We start from the raw sequence: 20,953 nt of genomic DNA on the forward strand, positions 1-20,953 counted from the left end.
ATCGATCTTACAGACGCCTACTATTCATATCCCTATTGCAAGACACTTCCGTCCATATCTGGGTTTCAAGATAGGAGACCAGACATTCTCCTTCAAGGTAGTCCCCTCGGACTCAACGTGGCACCCAGGGTGTTCACGAATACTAGCGGAAGTAGTAGTACAACAACTCAGATCGCAAGGATTATGGTAGTAGCGTATCTCGACGATTGGTTGATCTGGGCTTCAACAGTCGAGGAATGCAACAGAGCTACACTGAAAGTGATTCAGTTCCTGGAATATCTAGGCTTTCAAGATAAAACAGGACCAAGTCAAGACTCACTCCAGAGTCAGACTTTCAGTGGCTGGGCATTCAATGGAATCTATCCTCCCATACTCTGTCGATTCCATCAACCAAAAGGAAAGAAATAGCGAAGTCAGTCAAGCAATTTCTAAGTCACAAACTGGCGTCAAGGGAGAGCTCAGGAGAGGATCCTGGGTTCTCTCCAGTTTGCATCAGTGACGAACGTCTTAATGAAAGCCAAACTGAAAGACCTAACCAGAATCTGGCGCTCACGAGCAAATGTCAGGTCCAGGGACAAACTATCCTCAGTCCCTCTGATTCTAAAGAATCGACTTCGGGCCGTGGGCGAAAGTCAAGAATTTGTCAGTGTCAGTACCCCTTCAGTTCCCTCCACCAGGGATTACCATCCACACAGACGCGTCCTTAAGCGGTTGGGGAGGGTATTCCCCACGTCCAAAAGGTTCAAGGAACTTGGTCACCTCAGTTCAGTCAGTTCCATATAAACGTACTGGAGGCAATGGCAGTGTTCTTGACTCTAAAAAGGTTGCGCCACCAAAGTACTCCCACATAAAGCTAGTTCTGGACAGCGCAGTGGTAGTGCATTGTATAAACAGAGGAGGCTCCAAGTCACGTCATCTAAATCATGTGATGGTAGCCATCTTCTCCCCTGGCAGACAAGTTCAGTTGGCATCTCTCCTCCACTCACATAGCTGGAGTTGAGAAACGTCATAGCAGACGCATTATACCCGATCAGTACCCTAGAATCGGAATGGTCACTGGACAACAGTTCGTTCCAATGGATCCTTCAAAGAGTCCCAGGGCTACAGGTGGATCTCTTCGCGTCCCAAGCGAATCACAAACTCCCCTGTTTATGTAGCCCCCAACCTGGGACCCTCTGGCTTATGCCACGGACGCCCTCTAGACTGGAACAACTGGAAGAAGATTTATGTCTTCCCCCCAGTGAATCTCCTTATGAAAGTTTTAAACAAACTCAGGACGTTCAAGGGTCAAGTGGCTCTAGTAGCCCCAGACTGGCCGAAGAGCAATTGGTATCCCTAATTCTGGAGCTGGGCCTTCGTCCTCTTCGGATCCCCAATCCCAGGCTCTCCCAGTCAGTACAAACGAAAGACTGTGTTCGCTTCCTCAGGGATTTCTCCAAAACCCTAACTTTATGGATTTCATGAAGTTTGCGGCAAAAAAAAAGAGATTTTTGCGAATATTGACCCTCAGAATATTCTCTTCCTGGAATCCGATAAAAGAGATTCAACTTTGAGACAGTATGATGCTGCTGTCAAAAAGTTAGCATTCTTCCTGAGAGAATCTGATATTAAAATCATGACAGTTAATTCAGCTATATCCTTTTTCAGATCCTTATTTGAAAAAGGGTTTAGCAGCTAGCACGATTACGACAAACAAGTCAGCCTTGAAAAAAGATATTTCAATTTGGGTTCAACATAGACTTGACGGATTCCTACTTCTCGTCTATTCCTAAGGCATGTGCTAGACTTAGACCTTCTGTAAGGCCTACGTCAGTTCATTGGTTCTTAAACGATGTTCTAAAACTGGCTTCAGAAACCGATAATGACACATGCTCGTTTATAATGCTCTTAAGGTAAAACACTGTTTTTATTAAGCTTAGCTTCAGGAGCAAGAATTTCAGAACTGTCGGCTTTGTCCAGAAGATCCGGATCATATTCAATTCCTTCCCACAGGGGAGGTACTACTTTCTCCGGAACGTAGCTTTTTAGCAAAGAATGAAGACCCTTTGATGAGGTGGGAACCTTGGAAGGAGGTACTACCCCTTCCCACAAGACGTATCTCTTTGCCCAGTTACAAACTTTACGAGCCTTTTCTGTCCAGGACTCCCTCATCCTCATCGGTCCCCTCTTTAAGAGGGAAAAAGGTGGAACTTTATCATTAAAGGCGTCAGGCAACAAATCCTGTACTTTATTAAGCAAGCCAATCCTGACTCTTTCCCGAAAGTACATGATGTCAGGGCAGTAGCCACCTCAATTAATTATTTCCAACACATGAACTTCGATGAGTTGAAAAAGTTATACCGGATGGAAATCGCCGACAGTGTTCAAACGCCATTACCTTAAGTCCTTGGAAGCTCTGAAATTTTCAGCAGTAGCAGCGGGAACATAGTTTCCCCTGATTCTAGTTAAACTTGTAGTAGAAGATTCAGTCCTCCTTTCTACCTGCTTCACCCAACAGTTCGTCTATTCCTACCGTGTTCATTTTACATTCACCTGGTGTCTTAGCTGCTTATATGATGATGTAGTGTGTGCCCCCTATTTTTTGACTAGGGACACTCACAGATGATTATGGATTTTGATCTCATGGATGTTTACCCCCTTTTATTTTTATGCTAGGGATACATCTATTTATAATGGTATGGGTTTTGTATATTAAGTCATATGCAGTTCCTTATATATTATCCTTGTTGCTTAATTTGTTCATTTGATTATTTTAATTGCTATTAAATATTTTGATACATGCCTTTACACAGATACCATTTTGTTACATGTAAGCCAATTTACCTCTGTACATATGTAATTACCTTATGATAAGAAACATGTTTAGAATTAAGGGTAATTTAAGCATATTTCTATTTTGTATCACTGTGTATTTGTATCTTTTTAGCAATTATATTCTTTTTTATATTTACTTTATTTTTTATTTGAGACCTATTCTGATTTATTTTATTACTTTTGTTTACAATCTTGTGCTATTTCTCTGGTACGATTTCGCGCAGCGACACGAGCTGAGCCCAGAAAAGGGATTTTGACGTAAGGAAAAATCTATTTCTGGGCGATTGGCTCGTGTCGCCAGCGAAATCCCGCCCTACCCATCCCATCGCCCAAGATTGTCTGCTAACTTCAGGATGGCCACCAGAGGCGCAGCAGTCGGCAGCATGGGATGGAGTAGTAGTAGTACGAGCTGCTCACTCTGTGGGTCGGCTGGCTCTCATGGAGGGTTTTTGTTGTGGGAGATTTCTATTGGTATTTGGCTCGTGGTAGTGGTCTCACTCGCCTAGTGTTCATACCGACACCCTCTTGGAGGGTGAGCGAGTCAGTTATACTGACCTTTTTCTTTATTTTATTTATTCTCTGGTATGTGTTAGTACATTTACCCTAGAAATAATAGATTAAAGGATATTTCGCTGGCGACACGAGCCAATCGCCCAGAAATAGATTTTTCCTTACGTCAAAATCCCTTTTATGGTTTATATAGCCTACTGAAGAGTATCAGTAGTAGGAGAGTACTGTAATGTAATGTTACTTTGGTGTTCTGGATGATGGTTTGGGATGTATTTTTATTTGAAATATTACAATTGTTTTAGTATGATAATTTAAGGTATATTTTTGTTTGAACTATCAAATTACGCAGTGAAAATATTAAAATAGGCAGTTATAAGCATTTTAGCTTAAAAGGTACAAGTATTTAGCAGTTATAATAAGGGAGCACTGTCGCTCTAATGTCAGTGTGAGCAGTGAATAACAATGATATTAAGAAATCCAGCTATCAGTGACAGACCAATGCTGATTTCTACAAACACGGAGAGCAAATACAGAGAAAATAAATAGAAAAAAAATTAATAAAAAATATTCGATGACATACCTATAAGGTCTTCTGGCGGGGGTTCAAAGTCGAGCCTCTCATAACTGCTTTTAATTTTACTCAGTGCACTGTGAGATGGGTAACTTAAAGTAAGGATAATCGGTCTTTTTGTAGTTATCATAAAGTTATTCACAGTGGAGAGAAAACCTTCATCTGACTCTTCAAAGACAATATCTATCTGCAAGAAACATGAAAAATATGAGTTTAGTTACAAGTCATTTTGGAAAAACTGGAATTTTTATAATAAAATTAATATTAATAATACTTACCTATATAATTTATCTAGCCCAAATCACCTAAAAACCACACCAAAATTGACCACATTGGCAAAACTGTTACCTTCTATTCTGTCTGCCAGTTGGCAACACTGCCGTTTGAGTTACAAAACCTTCCGTGATAGGCAGTTTGTGGGGTAGGATGGGTGGGACTAGGCAAATCATACAGGTAAGTACTATTCCATATTAATAAACATTACCTTAATATAATTTATCTAGCCTGATTAACCACATTGAATCTGAATATAATTTCCCCTTCAGGCAGAGTAGGAAGAACCTAAATAATCCGATTAATGGAATAGAAAGAAGAAAAAATTAATAAAAGGACATAAAACCAAAGAAATATAAATCATATACTGAGTTAATAACCCAACCCAAAGTCTAAGATACTAATAACTCTATAAGATTGGCAACTCTTTCCCGAAGGAGGAACACCTGGACTGTCTCATCGATTCAATGCCAAGTGAACACAACCCAACGTCGCCAGCAGCAATGTCGTCTCATGAGCGACTCCTGACTCAAGCTTTTCTGGCGCTACGAGAGAGGAATAGGGAGCGAAAGGCGACTCAGTCCCACAGGATGAGTGTCTGATAGTCCAAACTGGTTTCATGTTAAGCGATTATCGGAGGGTGTAACAATACAACTGATTTCATCAACAAGAAACTCTGAGCTACTGAATGTCGCCTGATCTTGCGTGAGTGTCTGACTCCAAGAAAAAGGCGAGAGAAAATGTAGATGGCTAACTAGTCACCAGATGGCAGCAGACAACCCATCGACTAATTCCATGTCCAGACAGACAATAGAAGTGTGAGTCATCAGGACAAAGGAACCAGTGGCTAGTCCTAAGTCAGAATCGACTTTGGGAGAAGAGTAGTGCCAGCACTGACGACCCAACCCAGTGACTAGTTCAAATAAATACTGTACCTAACTACCTAATTCCCAATAAAAATAAACCAAAAACTGCCCACAAAAGATATAATGCGAAAAACAAACGTAAAAAAAAAAAAAAAAAAAAAAAATACGGGTAGCGACCAACATAAAACAGGAAGACTACCTAATTCTCTTGTCAGACAACCTGTCCTGCTGTCACCAATGGGCCCAAAGAAAGGTCACCTAGAACTACAGATAAATCCCTCAAATAAATAGATGCAAAAACAGAATTAGAACGCCAAGAAAGCCACCTCAAGCACCATGGCGACAGAGACGTTCTTCATAAAAGCTACTGATGTAGCTACCACTCAAATACTTTGTACTCTTGGCGCCTGGCCTTCATAGGCAAACGAACTGCCAGTTTTAAAAATAAGATCTCTGAAGAAAAAGGCTTATGGGACTTTATTCACGTCCCACGTCGGAGGAGACAACTGCGGACTGGGTCGAGATAGGGAAAAAGATCGAATTAAAATATCTAATGACATACGAAAAAGAGATTTCAGGGAGCCTTTCTTGAAAACATATGAAAGCATCGACCTGTAACACTCAATACACGAAGACGACAGTCCCCTGTCCTGATGTGAATGAACTAAAAACTCCACTATTTTCGGTAAGGTAGGTCTAGAAATTGAATGACCCTGAGACCTACACCGTCTGAAAACCAACCATTTTGCTGAGAAATTACTCTAGTTGATTGCCGTCTGGCAAGAGCCAACTGTCGAGCCACTCTGGAGGAGAACCCTTCTACTTGGAGAATCTCCTGACAGTCTCCAGGAATGAAATAGTTTTAGCTTACAATTGCATTTTTCTACCATTTTGTTCGAGTCAAAGTTGACCGAAGACTGAAATTTTGGCACTTACCGTTATTTATATGAAAATACTATTTCAAAACTGATAAAAGCTACAACCATGGGTTGTTTTTTTGTTGTATTCTAAATGAAATTGTGCACATTTTCATATATAAAACTTTATGTAACGGCTAATTTAAAATGGTGCAAACATTACGACAATCGGACTAAAAAATTTCTGATTTTATTTGGAAGAGTTACCGCACGGACGTAAGGAAGTTTTTTTTTTTCCATAAATTCACCATAAATTGAAATATTATGCTAGACTTCCAATTTGTTGCAAAATAAAGGTAAATGATTGAATATTACTAGAATATAAGAGTTATAGCTAACAAATACATTTTTTGACCATTTCGGTCGAGTCAAAGTTGACCGAAGGTTGATATTTTGGCACTTATTGTTATTTATATAAAAATATTTCAAAATTGATGAAAGCTGCAACCATGGGCTATTTTTAGTTGTATTCTACATAAAATTGCGCACATTTTCATATATAAAACTTTATGTAACGGCTAATCTAAAATGGTGCAAACATTATGTCAATCGGATGAAAAAATTCATGATTTTTTCGGAAGAGTTACCACGCGGACGTAAGGAAAAAGTTTTTTTCATAAATTCACCATTAATCGAAATATTGTGCCAGAGACTTCCAATTTGTTGCAAAATGAAGGTAAATGATTGAATATTACTAGAATATATGAGTTTTAGCTTACAATTACGTTTTTTGACCATTTCGGTAGAGTCAAAGTTGACAGAAGGTTGAAATTTTGGCACTTATCATTATTTATATGAAAATATTTCAAAACTGATAAAAGCTATAACCATGAGTTGTTTTTGGTTGTATTCTACATGAAATTGCGCACATTTTCAAATATAATACTCCATGTAATGGCTAATTTAAAATGGTGCAAAAATGATGTCAAAGTGACGAAATAATTTCTGAGAATGTGTCGCTGATACTTTTTAGTGAGAGAAGAAAGAAATTCGCGCTTGCGCGCCTGTAACGATTGTAAACAAAACAATGCCGTGAGCTCCCAGCATCCCCAAAGGCGTGTGATTCAAAAGTTTTTACCTAGTAGGCCTATAACTATTTTTCCGCGAATTTTTAAAAAAACTTTTTTATATCGACTTACTATACGTCCAATCGGCACCCAACAGACAATTTATATCGACGTTTAATATGTCCAATCGGTGTTAAAGTGTTAAAGGCAATTTTATGACTAATGGTTTTTATAAATGTAAATGAACTTGATAAGGAGTTTTGAAGGAACCATGAAATGCAATCAAGAAATCATTGTACATGTTACTAATTGCGATTCCAAAGTCAGTTGTAAAAAGTCTCTTAATTCTTAAAAAATACGTAAGGATAAATCTGCTGAAGAATCATAGTTAATTCATACTTACATCCTCAAATAAGACCACTGATAATCCTTTCTTTTTCTCCACATCTCTGTTACATCCATGTGATACTTTTTCCTTACTTGCAAAAGCTGAAAAAGAACTCGGACATGTATAAAATGTGTCATAAAATGCTGCACATGACATGTGACAGACTACATACCAATAGTCCTAAAGATTTCTATGCAGAAGAGCAAATATCCAAATACAATAACCATACAAACAATTGTTAGCACATTAGTACTGACAATACTAACAATCGGTGACATGTATTATAATAGCCAGAAAATTATCTAAAATCTTGTATTTCTATTAACAAACAGATTAAACTAAGGAACAGAAAATAAACTGCATATGTATTTCCTCGAGGTGAGCAAAGTATACGTATTAGGCAAGTGGCAAGAACCTTTCCTGTCTATATTGGCAGATCAGAAATGTATAGCAGGAGTAGAGTTGGCAAAGCTATGAACACAAATTGTGTAAGGATTCTGTATTCGTGAATAATAAATCATTATAGACTGAATGTTTAAGTTGTAAAATATTAAGTATTACCTTAATCATCCATGTGTGTACTGTCTACAAATCTGCATTACAAAAAGGTACTATAGCCCATCCTCAGGATGAAATAACTTTTTGATTTCTGTATAATCCCTGTATTCATTCACAGCAAAGAAATTTGTAAGCAATATGTTAAGTAATCACGAACTAATACAGTATCACAACCAGTTTCTTTTGACACCACTATGAATGCAAAGTGAAAGCACACTTACTTGAAAATGTTTATGCTCATGAATAACAAGAGGATGATGCTTTCAGCTTTCTCTATTAGCATAATGCTATAAAACCAAGAAAATTATGTACTACACAAAAATCGTCAATAAATCTAAATTCTGCACCTAGAAAAATGTCCTGACTTTCATAAAGTTACAAAGAACAAGGCCCCAGAAACATGCCATATACAGATGCTGACAGCAGAATCAGTGGATGTTTCCAAAATAATCAAAAGGTGTTAAAGAGGAATGGTGAAAACATGACTGAAATTTAACATAAGCAAAACCAAGAATACAGATAACAAAGGAGGCAAGGGAAAACACATTGGGAAAGTGGCACTGCAGATGCTGCAGGAGAGGTATAAGAGTGATATTTAAACCTATATATCAGTCAATTGCAAGTCATCAAGACAATGCTAAGGAAGAGCAGTGTGGAGAACCATATTGTGGTAGAATAAGTAGAATCTTATCCCTTTGTGAAAAGCTGGATAGTGAAGCAGTATCAAGGTAGGCAGTAAGAAACAGAAGCAACAGCAACCGTTTGAACTGCCTCTCATTGATATTAAAATATATGTACAGGCCTGTAATTAGCTAAATAGTAATGGCAACTATCAAAGAATAAGTATCTCACTCTGAAAACGTGTAGAAGAAGAAAAAGCCAGGATTCACAGTTAAATTGCACTGAAAACATCATATTCCTGATGAGATGGCTAAGATATATTGTGTCTGAGCCTGAAAATGAGATTGGTCTCCAAGAAAAAGATGGTGTGAGCATGTGGTGAGAAAAAGAATGTAGTATTTGGTAAGAAAAGTAGTAAATATTGAAGTATCTGGATAAAGCCTTTAAGGAAGTTCAAGAAAATCAGGGAGAAAGGACATAAGCAATCACTTGGACCAAATAGGAATTGAGGCAGTTGGTGAGAAAAATATGGAAGACTAAAAAAATTTATTATTTGGATACTTACCTACTGTTAATGTTAGCTATTATTTGGATACTTACCTACTGTTAAGTTAGCTCACATTTTCTCCACACCGATAGGCGAGTTGGCATTCAAACAAAAGAAAAAAGATCACTTTGCCTACCCAGAAGACTGTCTAGTTCACCTGTTCTCCACCAGGTGCGTTCGAATGTTTTAGCTCTAGTCAGAATTTTCCTTGACGGCCCACTAAATGTGGGGAGGCTGGGTGGGGTCTACTTTAATAGTATGTAAGTATCCAAATAATATATTTTAGCATGAAAATTTATATTATTTGAGATAAATCTTACCTACTGTTAAAGTTAGCTGATTCCCACATTGAGATAAAGGATGGTGCGTAGTGCACTAGACAAATTCCGCTCAGCTAAGCGAGCTAAGATCTTCTTGTATGAAACTCAAAACATTCTTACCTGATCAGGAATCCTTCCTGGATAATACTGTCACCAGGAGGTGGATTCCCTTCAGGGTGGAAGGCTCTCATGTGTGCAGTCAAGAGCAGCATTGCAGAGAAAACCACTTCATTTTCAGTCAGAATGAACATAAGTGGCGTAGTGGGACCCCTGTGCCTGGGTCCGAAAGTCCCCAAAAATAACAATCAAACACAAAGTAAATACCCATGATACAAAGGTACGCTCCTGTACAACAAATGTACCCTCATGCTCCCCAAAAACCCAACACCCAGGATTAAAATAAAGAGCCTAAAAGATTGCTCTTTCTTTCGATTCAGGAAAACACTTTACCCACTATTACTAGAGGGTTAAGGGCTTTACAGTTTTCAAACATGATTTCTACACATTTAAGATAATGAGCAGCAAAAATCAAATTACAATTCCACTGAGCTGCATTAATTACATCCACAAGAGACAAATTCTTTAAAAAACTAATAGTAGTAGCAACAGCTCTTACACTATGTATATTTACCTTCAATAAAGGTAAGATATCTGGATTTAGTTTTTCATGTGCTAGTCTTATTAAATGCTTAACAAAATAAGACATTGCATTCTTAGATAAAGGAGCGTTAGGCTTTCTAACACTACTACATAAATTATTAACTCTGCCCCTCACAGTCTTTAATCTATCTAAATAAATCTTAATAGCTCTAACTGGACAGAGGAGGGCTTTTTCTTCACTCCCCACCCATGAGGTTAGTTAAATTTGGAATTCTCACTGTTCTAGGTAGAAGTTTAGCCTTGACAAAGGCACAAATGATAAAACAGCATCTCCTTTACAAAAGGCTACCCTATTGGAGAATGCTTGTAACTCACTCACTCTTTTTGCTGTCGCTAGCGCTACCAAAAAGAGCGTTTTCATGGTTAGAAACTTCAAAGAAGCAGATTCCTAAGGGTCAAATGGATCTGCAGATAAAAATTTTAGCACATCAAAGTTCCATGAAAGAGATTGATATTAAACTTTGGGGACTTCAATATCAAACTATCTCAATGCCTCCTTAAGATCTGGATTGTTAGAAATATCTAATTGTACATGATGCAGCACTGATGAAAGCATGGATCTATATCCTCGAATAGCTGCTACAGAAAGCTTCTTACTATATCTAAGATATCTAAAGAACTTTATTTTGTTATTTACAGAGGTACGGGTGCTGGAAATCCCTCTAGAACGACACCAGGAGCAGTACACAACCCATTGTCTCTTGATACAAGGACAAGGTTGTTGTTTGTCTTGATTAAAGGATAGACTTCCGAGATACTTTAGAAAACCATCTCGCTCGAAGGAGACGGTTGAGTCTCCAAGTGGTTGAGTGTAGCATGTGGAGGTTTTGGTGGAACTGTTTGGAATTCGGTTGTCTGAGTAGATCCTTCCTTAAAGGAAGAGAACGAGGGAGATCCACTGAAAGTGCTAGAAGGTCTGGAAACCATTCTCTCTGAGGCCACCATGGAGCTACTAGTGTCATTCTGCAATGATTAAATTCTTGAAACTTGTTCAGCACTTTTCTTATTGTTGCAAATGGAGGAAAAGCATTTGTATCTAGGTTGGACCAATCATGAAGAAATGTGTCTACTGCCCAAGCTTGAGAGTCCTCGCAAGGAGAGCAATACACTGGGAGTTTCTTGTTCATTGCTGGTGCAAATAAGTCCACATTTGGAGCTCCCCTTAGACTCCACAGCAACTGGCAGACTTGAGGATGTAAAGACTATTCCTTGGGTAGGACTTGTCCCTTCCTGCTCAATTGATCTGCCAAAACATTGTTTTTCCCTGGTATGAATTGTGGAATCAATACCATGTTCCTGGCTTCTGCCCAAAGAAATAACTTCTCAGCTATCAGAAACACTGACTTTGATCTTGTTCCGCCCTAGTTTCTGATGTATGCCAAAGAGGTGGTATTGTCCGAAAATACTGCTACAGGCAGTCCCCGGGTCATGACGGGTTCTGTTCTTGAGGCACGTCGTAAGCTGAAAATTGTTGTAAGCCGGAACATTGTCAAAAATCCTAAGAAACTTACTTTTAAAGCTTTGGGTGCATTGAAAACTATGTAAACTGCATTCTTATTGCACTTATCATAAAAAAAACCTTCAAATATTGATTATTTTGCATTTTTGGTGTCATATTTTGTCTGCAGATCAGCGTTGTAGGCGTCATGACCCTGGAAATAATTTCTGATGAATATAATTGAAAAGCACCTGAACCTCAGAATGTCGTAACCCGGGGACTGCGTGTATTATTTTTCCTCTGGCTATTTGTTCGCACTGAAGGAAGGACTTCCATACTGCCAAGCTCTAGATTGTTTATGTGCAACTCCCTTGCCTGTGGTGACCATAACCCGGACATCTGGTGGCCTCCCAGGCATGCTCCCCAGCCTATCATTGAAACGTCTGAAAACAAGGTTAGGTCTGGGCTCACTCTTCTTAGGGATGACCCTGTTCCCAGTCTTTGACGATCCTTCCACCATGCTACCGTCCCCCAAACACTTACTGGGAGTCTGGCAGGGACTTCCCGTCCTAAGATTCTCTCAAGTCGAGTTGAATTGGTTGCATCCTGAGCCTTGCTAAACTAACAAATCTTTCCAGAGACACCATGTGTCCCAACAGACAGCCATTGCTTTACTAGAAGCTTCCTTAAGGGCTGAAGTTTTCCTAGAAGCAATAAAAAATTGTCTATCCATCTCTCCAATGGAAAAGCCTGAAAACTGCGGGTGTCTATCCTAATCCCTAGGCAGAGAATGGTCCGAGTTGGAATCAGAGCAGACTTCTGAAAATTTATCAGTATGCCCAGTGACTGAGCTAAGCAAAGTAACAGACCCTTGGCCCTCAGAATTCCCTTGAAAGAGTTGGCCAACATTAGCAAGTTGTCTCAATAGAGCAGAATTCTCACTCCCAACAAGTGACACCATCCCCCTACTGGTGCTTAAATCCTTGTGAATACCTGAGGTGCTGTGCACAGGCCGAAGCAAAGAGCTCTGAATTGAAATGTCTTCCCTGCAAAGACAAAATACAAGAACTTGAGAGACTGAGGATTTATTGGAATGTGGAAATAAGTCATTCTTCTGTACTGCCACTAGTACTGTGCTGGATGATTCCATGGAGAATGGGGTTAGACAAATGAACATGTTGAGTCTTGACACATCCAGTACTGGACGCCACCCTCCAAGACGCCTTGGGCACCAGAAAAAGACGGTTGTAAAATCCAGGCGAGTTTCCTGACTCCTGCTCTATCGCTTTCTTCTTTGGTAATGATACCACCTCTTTCTGAGATATAAGAAACTTTTCCTGCTGATGATGATAAGATGGAAGAGCAATTGGAGAAGACGACAGAGGCAGAGGAGACAGAAAAGGAATTATGTAGCCTTCCTTCAGTACCTCCACCACCCAAGGTTCTGATCCTGAGTCTTTCCAAACATGCCTCCTACTGGAACCTGAGTGCATAAAGATTCATTTCTTTCTAAAAAAAACCTAGCAGTTTTGTTTTTATTGGAGCCTGGTAAGGACCTCATAAAGGGCTTTGCTGCTGAAGACTGTTCATGAGATGAGGAAGGACAAATTTTTACCTAAGGGCCAGAAGGCAAAGAAGGAGCAGGTCTTTTATTCCTGCTTTAAAAGATTGTCTGATAAATGTCCTATTTTCCTGTACAGAAATATCCTCCCTTATTTTCTTAAATAATTTGAGATGGATTCAGAAGGCGGTCCAAGGGAGAACCCAAAACTGCAGCCATCTTCTGAGAAGGAGAGACCTTAGTTGAAAAATAAGGCACAATTTTTCTCTCTTCTTCAAGACCGAATTAGTGAAAGCATGAGAACATTCACCTATCGCGTCTGAAACAGCCTTATCCAGGCAAAACAAAAAACCTCCTCTCAAGTTTTGATACCCGCTGGCATCAGAAAGTCTTTAACCCTTAAACGCCGAAGCGGTAAAAAAAAAAATGTCTCCCGTGTGCCGGAGACGTTTAAGAGTGAGCGCGGGAGCAGAAAAAATATTTTTTGAAAATTTTATTCAAAAAAATCATAGCGCGCTTAGTTTTGTTGAAAGATAAGAGTTCATTTTTGGCTCCTTTTTTTGTCATTGCCTGAAGTTTAGTATGCAACCATCAGAAATGAAAAAAATTATCATTATCATATATAAATAATGCGATATATGATAGCGCAAAAACTAAATTTCATATATAATTGTATTCAAATCGCTCTGTGCGCAAAACGGTTAAAGGTAACAAGTTACTTTTTTTTCGTTGTAATGTACACTAAATTGCGATCATTTGGTATATAACAAATTGTAAAATGATAAAAGCAACACAGAGAAAATATTATCATAACAAAATGAATGCCATGAATTCGTAACGCGCAGACATAAACACATATTTTTTTCAAAAATTCACCATAAATCTAAATATGTCCTAGAGACTTCCAATTTCTTTCAAAATGAAGACAAATGATTGAATATTACTATACTGTAAGAATATTAGCTTACAAATGCAGTTTTCGACCATATCTACGAGTTAAAGTTGACCGAATGTCGAATATTTTTTATATATATATATATGCAATTATTTCGGAAATAAGAAAAGCTACAACCTTCAAATATTTTATTTTATTCTACATGAAATTGCGCACATTTTCATATATAAAACTCTATGAAATGCCTAATATGAACGGAGCAAATATTCGAGAATGGGACTTACGCATTTCGGAGATTTGTGGCAGAGAATCCGCGGGCGGAGGGAAGGTAAGTTTTTTTTTAAAATTCACCATAAATTTAAATATTGTGCTAGACACTTCGAATTTGTTTCACGATGAAGATAAATGACTGAATATTACTAGACTGTAAGAGTTTTATCTTACAATTGCGTTTTTTTCGACCATTTCGGTAGAGTCAAATTTGACCGAACGTGGTTTTTTTCTATTTATCGTGATTTATATGCAAATATTTCGAAAATGAGAAAAGCTACAACCTTCACTATTTTTTGTTGTATTATACATGAAATTGCGCACTTTTTCATATATAAAACGTTATGTAACGGCTAATTTAAAATGGTGCAAACATTTCCACAATCGACGTATGATTTTTCGGAAGAGTTACCCCTGCGCGGACGTAAAGAAAATGTTATTTTTTTCTTTTTTAAAATCACCATAAATAGACATATTTTGCTAGAGACTTCCAATTTGTTGCAAAATGAAGGTAAATGCTTGAATATTACTAGAATATAAGCGTTTTTTGCTACAATTAGCGTTTTTCTACTATTTCGGTAGAGTCAAAATTGACCGAAGGTTGAAATTTGTCACTTATCATTTTTTATATGAAAATATTTCAAAATTGATAAAAGCTACAACCATGGGTTGTTTTTAGTTGTATTGTGCATGAAATTGCGCACATTTTCATATATAAAACTTTATGTAACGGCTAATTTAAAATGGTGCAAACATTACCACAATCGCATGTATGATTATTTTCGGAAGAGTTACCGCGCGGACGTAAGGAAAAAGTTTTTTCATAAATTCACCATAAATCGAAATATTTTGCTAGAGACTTCCAATTAGTTGCAAAATTAAGTTAAATGATTGAATATTACTAAAATATAAGAGTTTTAGCTTACAATTGCGTTTTTCGACCATTTCGGTAGAGTCAAAGTTGACCGAAGGTTGAAATTTTGGCAATTATCGTTATTTATATGAAAATATCTCAAAACTGATAAAAGCTACAATCATGAGTATTTTTTGTTGTATTCTACATAAAAATGCGCACATTTTCATATATAATAGTCCATGTAACGGCTAATTTAAAATGGTAAAAAAATTATGTCAAAGTGACGAAATAACTTCAGAGATGTGTCACAGATACTTTTTAGTGCGGCAAGAAAGAAATTTGCGCTTGCGCGCCTGCGTAACGATTGTAAACAAAACAACACCTTGATCCGTGAACTCCCAGCATCCCCCAAGGCGCGTGATTCAAGAGTTTTCGGCTGGTAGGCCTAAAAGTATTTTTCCGCGAATTTTTAAAAAAACTTTTGTATGTCGACGTAAAATACGTCCAGTCGGCACCCGAGAGACAAAAAATGTCGACGTAAAATACGTCCAGTCGGCGTTTAAGGGTTAAGCTGGCGCAGAGAAGCAGCAATAGTACTTAGCGAAAGTTCCGCAGAAGACAACACCTCAATAATTCTAAACAAAGACTGACAAAGTCTCTGCCTCTGCATTAGACCAAAGCACCTTACCAGTTTCAAGAGCACGTCTTTTCATAGAATCGAGACACACAAGGAAATCAGCATCGTTGACTGAGGACGGTTTCAGCGCCGATAACAAGCCTGTGTTGTAATAATTTACTCTACGCAATTTCGAAAACCCCAGAATACTAGAGCTGGCAGACTTTGAGCACTAAAAGACTAGATGTTTTGTCAAAACGTCCTCTAATTGAAGGCGAAAGCTTAGGTTTATTCAAAGACTTAATGGGAGTCAAAATGCTGGAAGATAATAATGATCTATTCTCTACAGAATTTCTTTCCTCCACCAAATGAGAATAAAGAGAAGAGCAACGTTCCAGCAAGCGCCGAAGACTGAAGGAGAGACTTCCGACTCCAGCTCTTCTTCCGCCAGTTGCGGATTCGAGACGACAGCAACAGGCTCCTCGCAATGAAAATTTGGCTCGATAGGCGTAGAACCTCCGGGAGAAGTAGTCTGCAGTTGTCTACTAGTGTCGACTCAAGTCGGCCAAACCAAAGCAGAGGGGAAAGAAAACAGGACTTGTAAGAGAAGTGGGGAAGATTCGTTGACACTGAACTGCACGACTTCGTCTGAATGTGTCTCAAGCAGCTTGGGAACGATCCCAGACGACACATCTTTAGAGAGTAAAGCAGCTAGAATAGCATCTAGTTTGGAAACAACAGTAGAATCTGTACCTATAGAAGGAAGAGAAAGAGAGATATTAACAGAGTCCACGAGACTCTCCAACAGTAGAAGACTGAGGAATAACTGAGAAAGATTTAGAATGAGACATAAAAGCAGACGAAATAGGTTCAACAATTGCTTGAGTCAATGTAAAAGAATTAGAACAACCAGCTATCGGGATATCATTATTAATAAAGTCTATACCTAAATTCTTACTCTTGTCAGTTCTAAAACCTCATTACTAGCTCTAAATGAAGGCTAGGTTGAAATACTGTGCGAAGACTTACGCTTACCAAAACGATCTTTCGGTGAATACGTTTTACGTGACTGCGCTTGAGACCATGACAGCGGACTTTTCCAACTGTCGCAGGGCAGTCCTAGGCTCGGGCTACATACGGGCGAGGGCACCAACACCTTACCTCTACAAGGGGAACGCAAAAAAGAACGTTCACTATGGGGGGACTCCGACAGTTTGCTATCATAAAGTCAGTTAAACCTTTACAGAATCTAAAATAAGGCTTACACCCTGTTCAAGTTTCTCTATACCATTCTCCTGAACAGAAATGGGAGCAAAAGTTGGAGCTAGAGGAAATGTTAGTACTATCTTTATCAGTATTAGGCCTAGCATAGGAAAAAAACCATAGTTTGAGTAGGGGTAACTGCTTCCCTTCTTTTCCTACATCTAAAACTTTTGAGCATAAGATCCTTAGGCCAATCCTTGCATTCCTCACACCTAATCTCTAGATCACACTCTGTACCCCTGCAACTGGTACAAACATTATTTTGATCTACCTCAAATTTAGGCATTCTGGTTACACAATAATCATTCCTACATAACTTGATGTTGGTTGACTTGCTTCTGGTGGAAGACATCCTAGGATGATTAAATTTACAGTACCTTGATAGGAGAAAAACAGCCAAGTTTCACCAAATGTCAACATTTGCCTAGACCAAATGGTGGCAAGGAGAATTCTGACTAGAGCTAAAACATTCGAACACACCTGGAGGAGAACAGTTGAACTAGGCAGTCTTCCGGGTCAGCCACGCAATTTTTTTTCTTTTGTTTGAATGCCGACTCGCCTATCGGCATGGAGATGTGTGCTAACTTTAGCAGCAGGTAAGATTCATCTCATATAAACAGGAATTCAGGCACACCAGTGCAAACAAAAGTAGGTGGAAAGAACTCATTATACATCTAACCTCACAATGTGAAGAACCAATACAAAAACTTAAAACAATAGAGAAATTTCATAAATACGCATTATCCACACAGAGGCTGAGTCATGTAATAAGACCATTTCAGAAGGGAAACAAGGAATAATAATCCAAAAGGAAAATGTTGTCTCAAGTAGCTACTACTTTAAATAGCGATCAAATGTGGTAGGTTTGCATTGAGCAAAATCAAGAGACCACAATTAATAAAATCAAATGCAAAATCTATCAATTCTATAAATATACAAGAAATATGACCTTACCTTTGTTTTTTACCTTCTTTGACTGTGTACCACTCTTTGCTGCAAACATAGCTGCTAATGCATTAGTAGGCTGATTTGATGAATTGGAAACAGAGTGTGACTGAGTTGCTTCTGCTAACTGACTCATAACATGTTTTCCCGGTCGCTTTGAAGATGCATTTACCTCCAACACCTCCAAAGAGAAATCGAGAGAAAAGCTTATTAATGGATGACGATGATATGAAAACCTCAATAATTGAGACTGCAAGCTCTACAAAACTTCATATGCATATTACCATATATGTCCAGAAACAATGTCAACAATTGGCAGCAAATATGCATAGTCTATTTACTAATGCTTTTCTAACAGTTTATGAGAGTAACTTTCATGCTAAAGCATAGATCTAATACTAATTTTTGAGAGTGAATAATGACCATATTCCGAATATATAATTCAATTAGATGAGTTTGGAAAATTTTACTCTAAAACCATGTCTTTACAATACAGATTTTATGTAAAAACTGCTAAATCATAAATATCTATTCTATGAGGACTGATGAGATTTTAAAGAACTCCCACTATATACATCAGCCAACCAAATTGTGCTACAAGGTGAGAATACTTTTTTATCTTTGCCTTTTCAATCTGAAAAGTGAGAAGACAAGAGGAAGGCCATATAAATTATTAAAGGTTTGTATACAAAGGTCTATAGAAAAAAAAATTAAGAACTCATTAATCACAAAGAGATGGAGGAAACATTAATATTCTGAAAAAGGTGACTTTTTTTTTTCTCTCTCTCATTCTAGGCCAAGATTTACCTGTAAGTTCATTGGATCCGACATTAAGAATTTGTAGAACTACCAAGCAGACTATAGTATAAATGATTAGGCAAATGAAATTCCATATTTTCATTACAGACTTATTACATATCAGGGCAAAATATCTGGCCGTGACCAGCCTAGGGCACATTTAGATGGACTGTGGCGCCTGTAGACTTGAATCTTGGTTAGCAATAATTTTCAGGTTACCGGCAAGTCCCCAGGAACAGAATCACTGCTTAATATTTCATATCGAACCTGAAGCGGACCTCTCTGAGGCCGTAACACTGTGTCGACCCTTGGCCAGGATATTTCGACACCATAACATTGTCTCTGAGATCTCAGAGTCCGTAACAGATAGAGTTAAGTTTCACCTTAAAATTCTTTTATTTTACCCAGGATGGCAAGTAACACATTTATTCTCCTTACTGTCTCCGTTTGCATTTTTGCTACACAATTACGACTAAGTCTAAGTGAATCTATGCGACTTTCTTAAATTTACATTTCATAGCTGATGATATGATGCCTAAACATTACAAGACTTACCAAGCACCTGGAACTTGTTGTACCAATGGTATAACCAAAATTGTTCCTAAAAACCACTTAATGGATTAGCTACACAGCTTTTGCTCAATAACATCATATCCATGTTTAAAGGAAGTGTTAATATCCAACTAGAACTAGATATCCCATGGCAACAAACAGTTTCCATAGATCTTGCATCAGCATGCAAGCCAATGACATTTGTTTGAAGGTCACTGGTCTGTAGAAGAATAATCATTCATTTTTACTGAGGCAAGTGTTAGGCACACCATGAACACTGTTTAATAAAGCCATTCATTTCATTCTTAAAAATACTTAGCCAACACATTTTATGAAATAAGTGAGTTACGATTAGATTTTCAGAGATGCTAAACTTACATTTCTGCCACTTCCAATATAAGATAGGTAAGAGTAATGCTTATACACATTCAAATTATTGCAAATAAAGCAAAATAACAGCAAACCTACATTGTAGCCTAATTCAGCAGCAAGAGCATAAACAACTGCAGTCTTCCCAACACCAGGTGGTCCACAGAGCAAGTAAGTGCTGACAAAGTCTTCCTCGTCAGAACTTGATTCCTCTGACAATGTAAAATCATCATCACCTGTTAATGAGGAAGAAAATTACTTATCAGTCCTAAAACTTAGGTTCTCGGAGCTACCTTACCTGAAAAGATTCTATATACTATCCCATCTGCTCTTTTCTATCTTGTAACCTTTCTGCCAAAAATCCCATCTAGAGCAGTCCACCTAGCTTTGCAGCTAAGCCCCGCCCACTAATCATGTCATGACCAATCCTTGATGTAGATTGGTCGGCAATAGTTTTGAAAAGTTGGTTAATCAGTGGTTCTTTTCATGTCCATTTATTTTGCAAAGGTTGTTTTACTGAACCAAGATACGTTGTGCTGATTATTAAAAGGAAACATTATATTATTCCCTGAAATACAATCGTAATAGTACAATATCTCCCTAAAAATGGTCAAAAAGCATGAAAATATGAATGAAGTCGGGAGTGTTCTGCAATGCTGCAATGTTATGTTTTACTAAAATTTAAGACTGCAAGGCAGCAGTTTCCACAGTTATTGGTGGTGGGCCTAGCCTTTTACTAAGAAGTGTGACTGGAAAGGCAGCAGCTGTCGTTTTAGTCGCCTTTTACGACATCCAGGACCTACAGTGGTAGTATTCTACACCCATGCCACAGAGTTTTACAGTGGGGCATCGCTTAGTCGTGGATCAGCAATCACAGAATCAGTCATTCACAGGTTTTTTCTTGGACCGCCTCTCATGCTATATCACTGGTATGAATCGCAGCATCGAGGGACAAACGTGTTGCATATGCAATGTTTATCGGTAGGCTAAGCCTTGGCCATGGTCCGATAATCACCAACAAACATAAAAACTCACATTATGAAATTAACCCTCTTACGCCGAAGCCCTAAAAATCAAAACCTCTCCCGTATGCCGGCGCCGGTTTGGAGTGAGCGCGGAAGCGGAAAAAATAATTTTTTCAAAAAATCACAGCGTGCTTAGTTTTGAAGATTAAGAGTTCATTTTTGGCTCATTTTTTGTCATTGCCTGAAGTTTAGTATGCAATCATCAGAAATGAAAAATAATATCATCATCATATGTAAATAATGCGATATATGGTAGCGAAAAAAAAAATTCATAGATAATTGTATTCAAATCACGCTGTGCAAAAAACGGTCA

The 20,953-nt window shown here is 38.2% G+C and overlaps 2 protein-coding genes across 2 annotated transcripts in view; one reads left to right on the plus strand and one right to left on the minus strand.

Moving 5' to 3' along the window:
- LOC135224816 (uncharacterized) overlaps positions 1–20,953 on the plus strand; it is a 451,449-nt gene that overhangs the window by 235,168 nt on the left and 195,328 nt on the right.
- The window catches only part of LOC135225081 (ATPase family AAA domain-containing protein 5-like), a 72,476-nt gene that overhangs the window by 635 nt on the left and 50,888 nt on the right, over positions 1–20,953 (minus strand). Inside the window, exons 6-9 of the mRNA XM_064264343.1 lie at positions 19,715–19,851; positions 17,906–18,077; positions 7,362–7,447; positions 3,905–4,082 (exon numbers count right to left, since the gene is read on the minus strand). Of these exons, the coding sequence (XP_064120413.1) occupies positions 3,905–4,082; positions 7,362–7,447; positions 17,906–18,077; positions 19,715–19,851 (573 nt within the window). The remainder of the gene's footprint in view (positions 1–3,904; positions 4,083–7,361; positions 7,448–17,905; positions 18,078–19,714; positions 19,852–20,953) is intronic.

This window comes from Macrobrachium nipponense, chromosome 12, assembly GCF_015104395.2.
Source record: "Macrobrachium nipponense isolate FS-2020 chromosome 12, ASM1510439v2, whole genome shotgun sequence".
Classification (NCBI taxonomy): Eukaryota; Metazoa; Arthropoda; class Malacostraca; order Decapoda; family Palaemonidae; genus Macrobrachium; species Macrobrachium nipponense.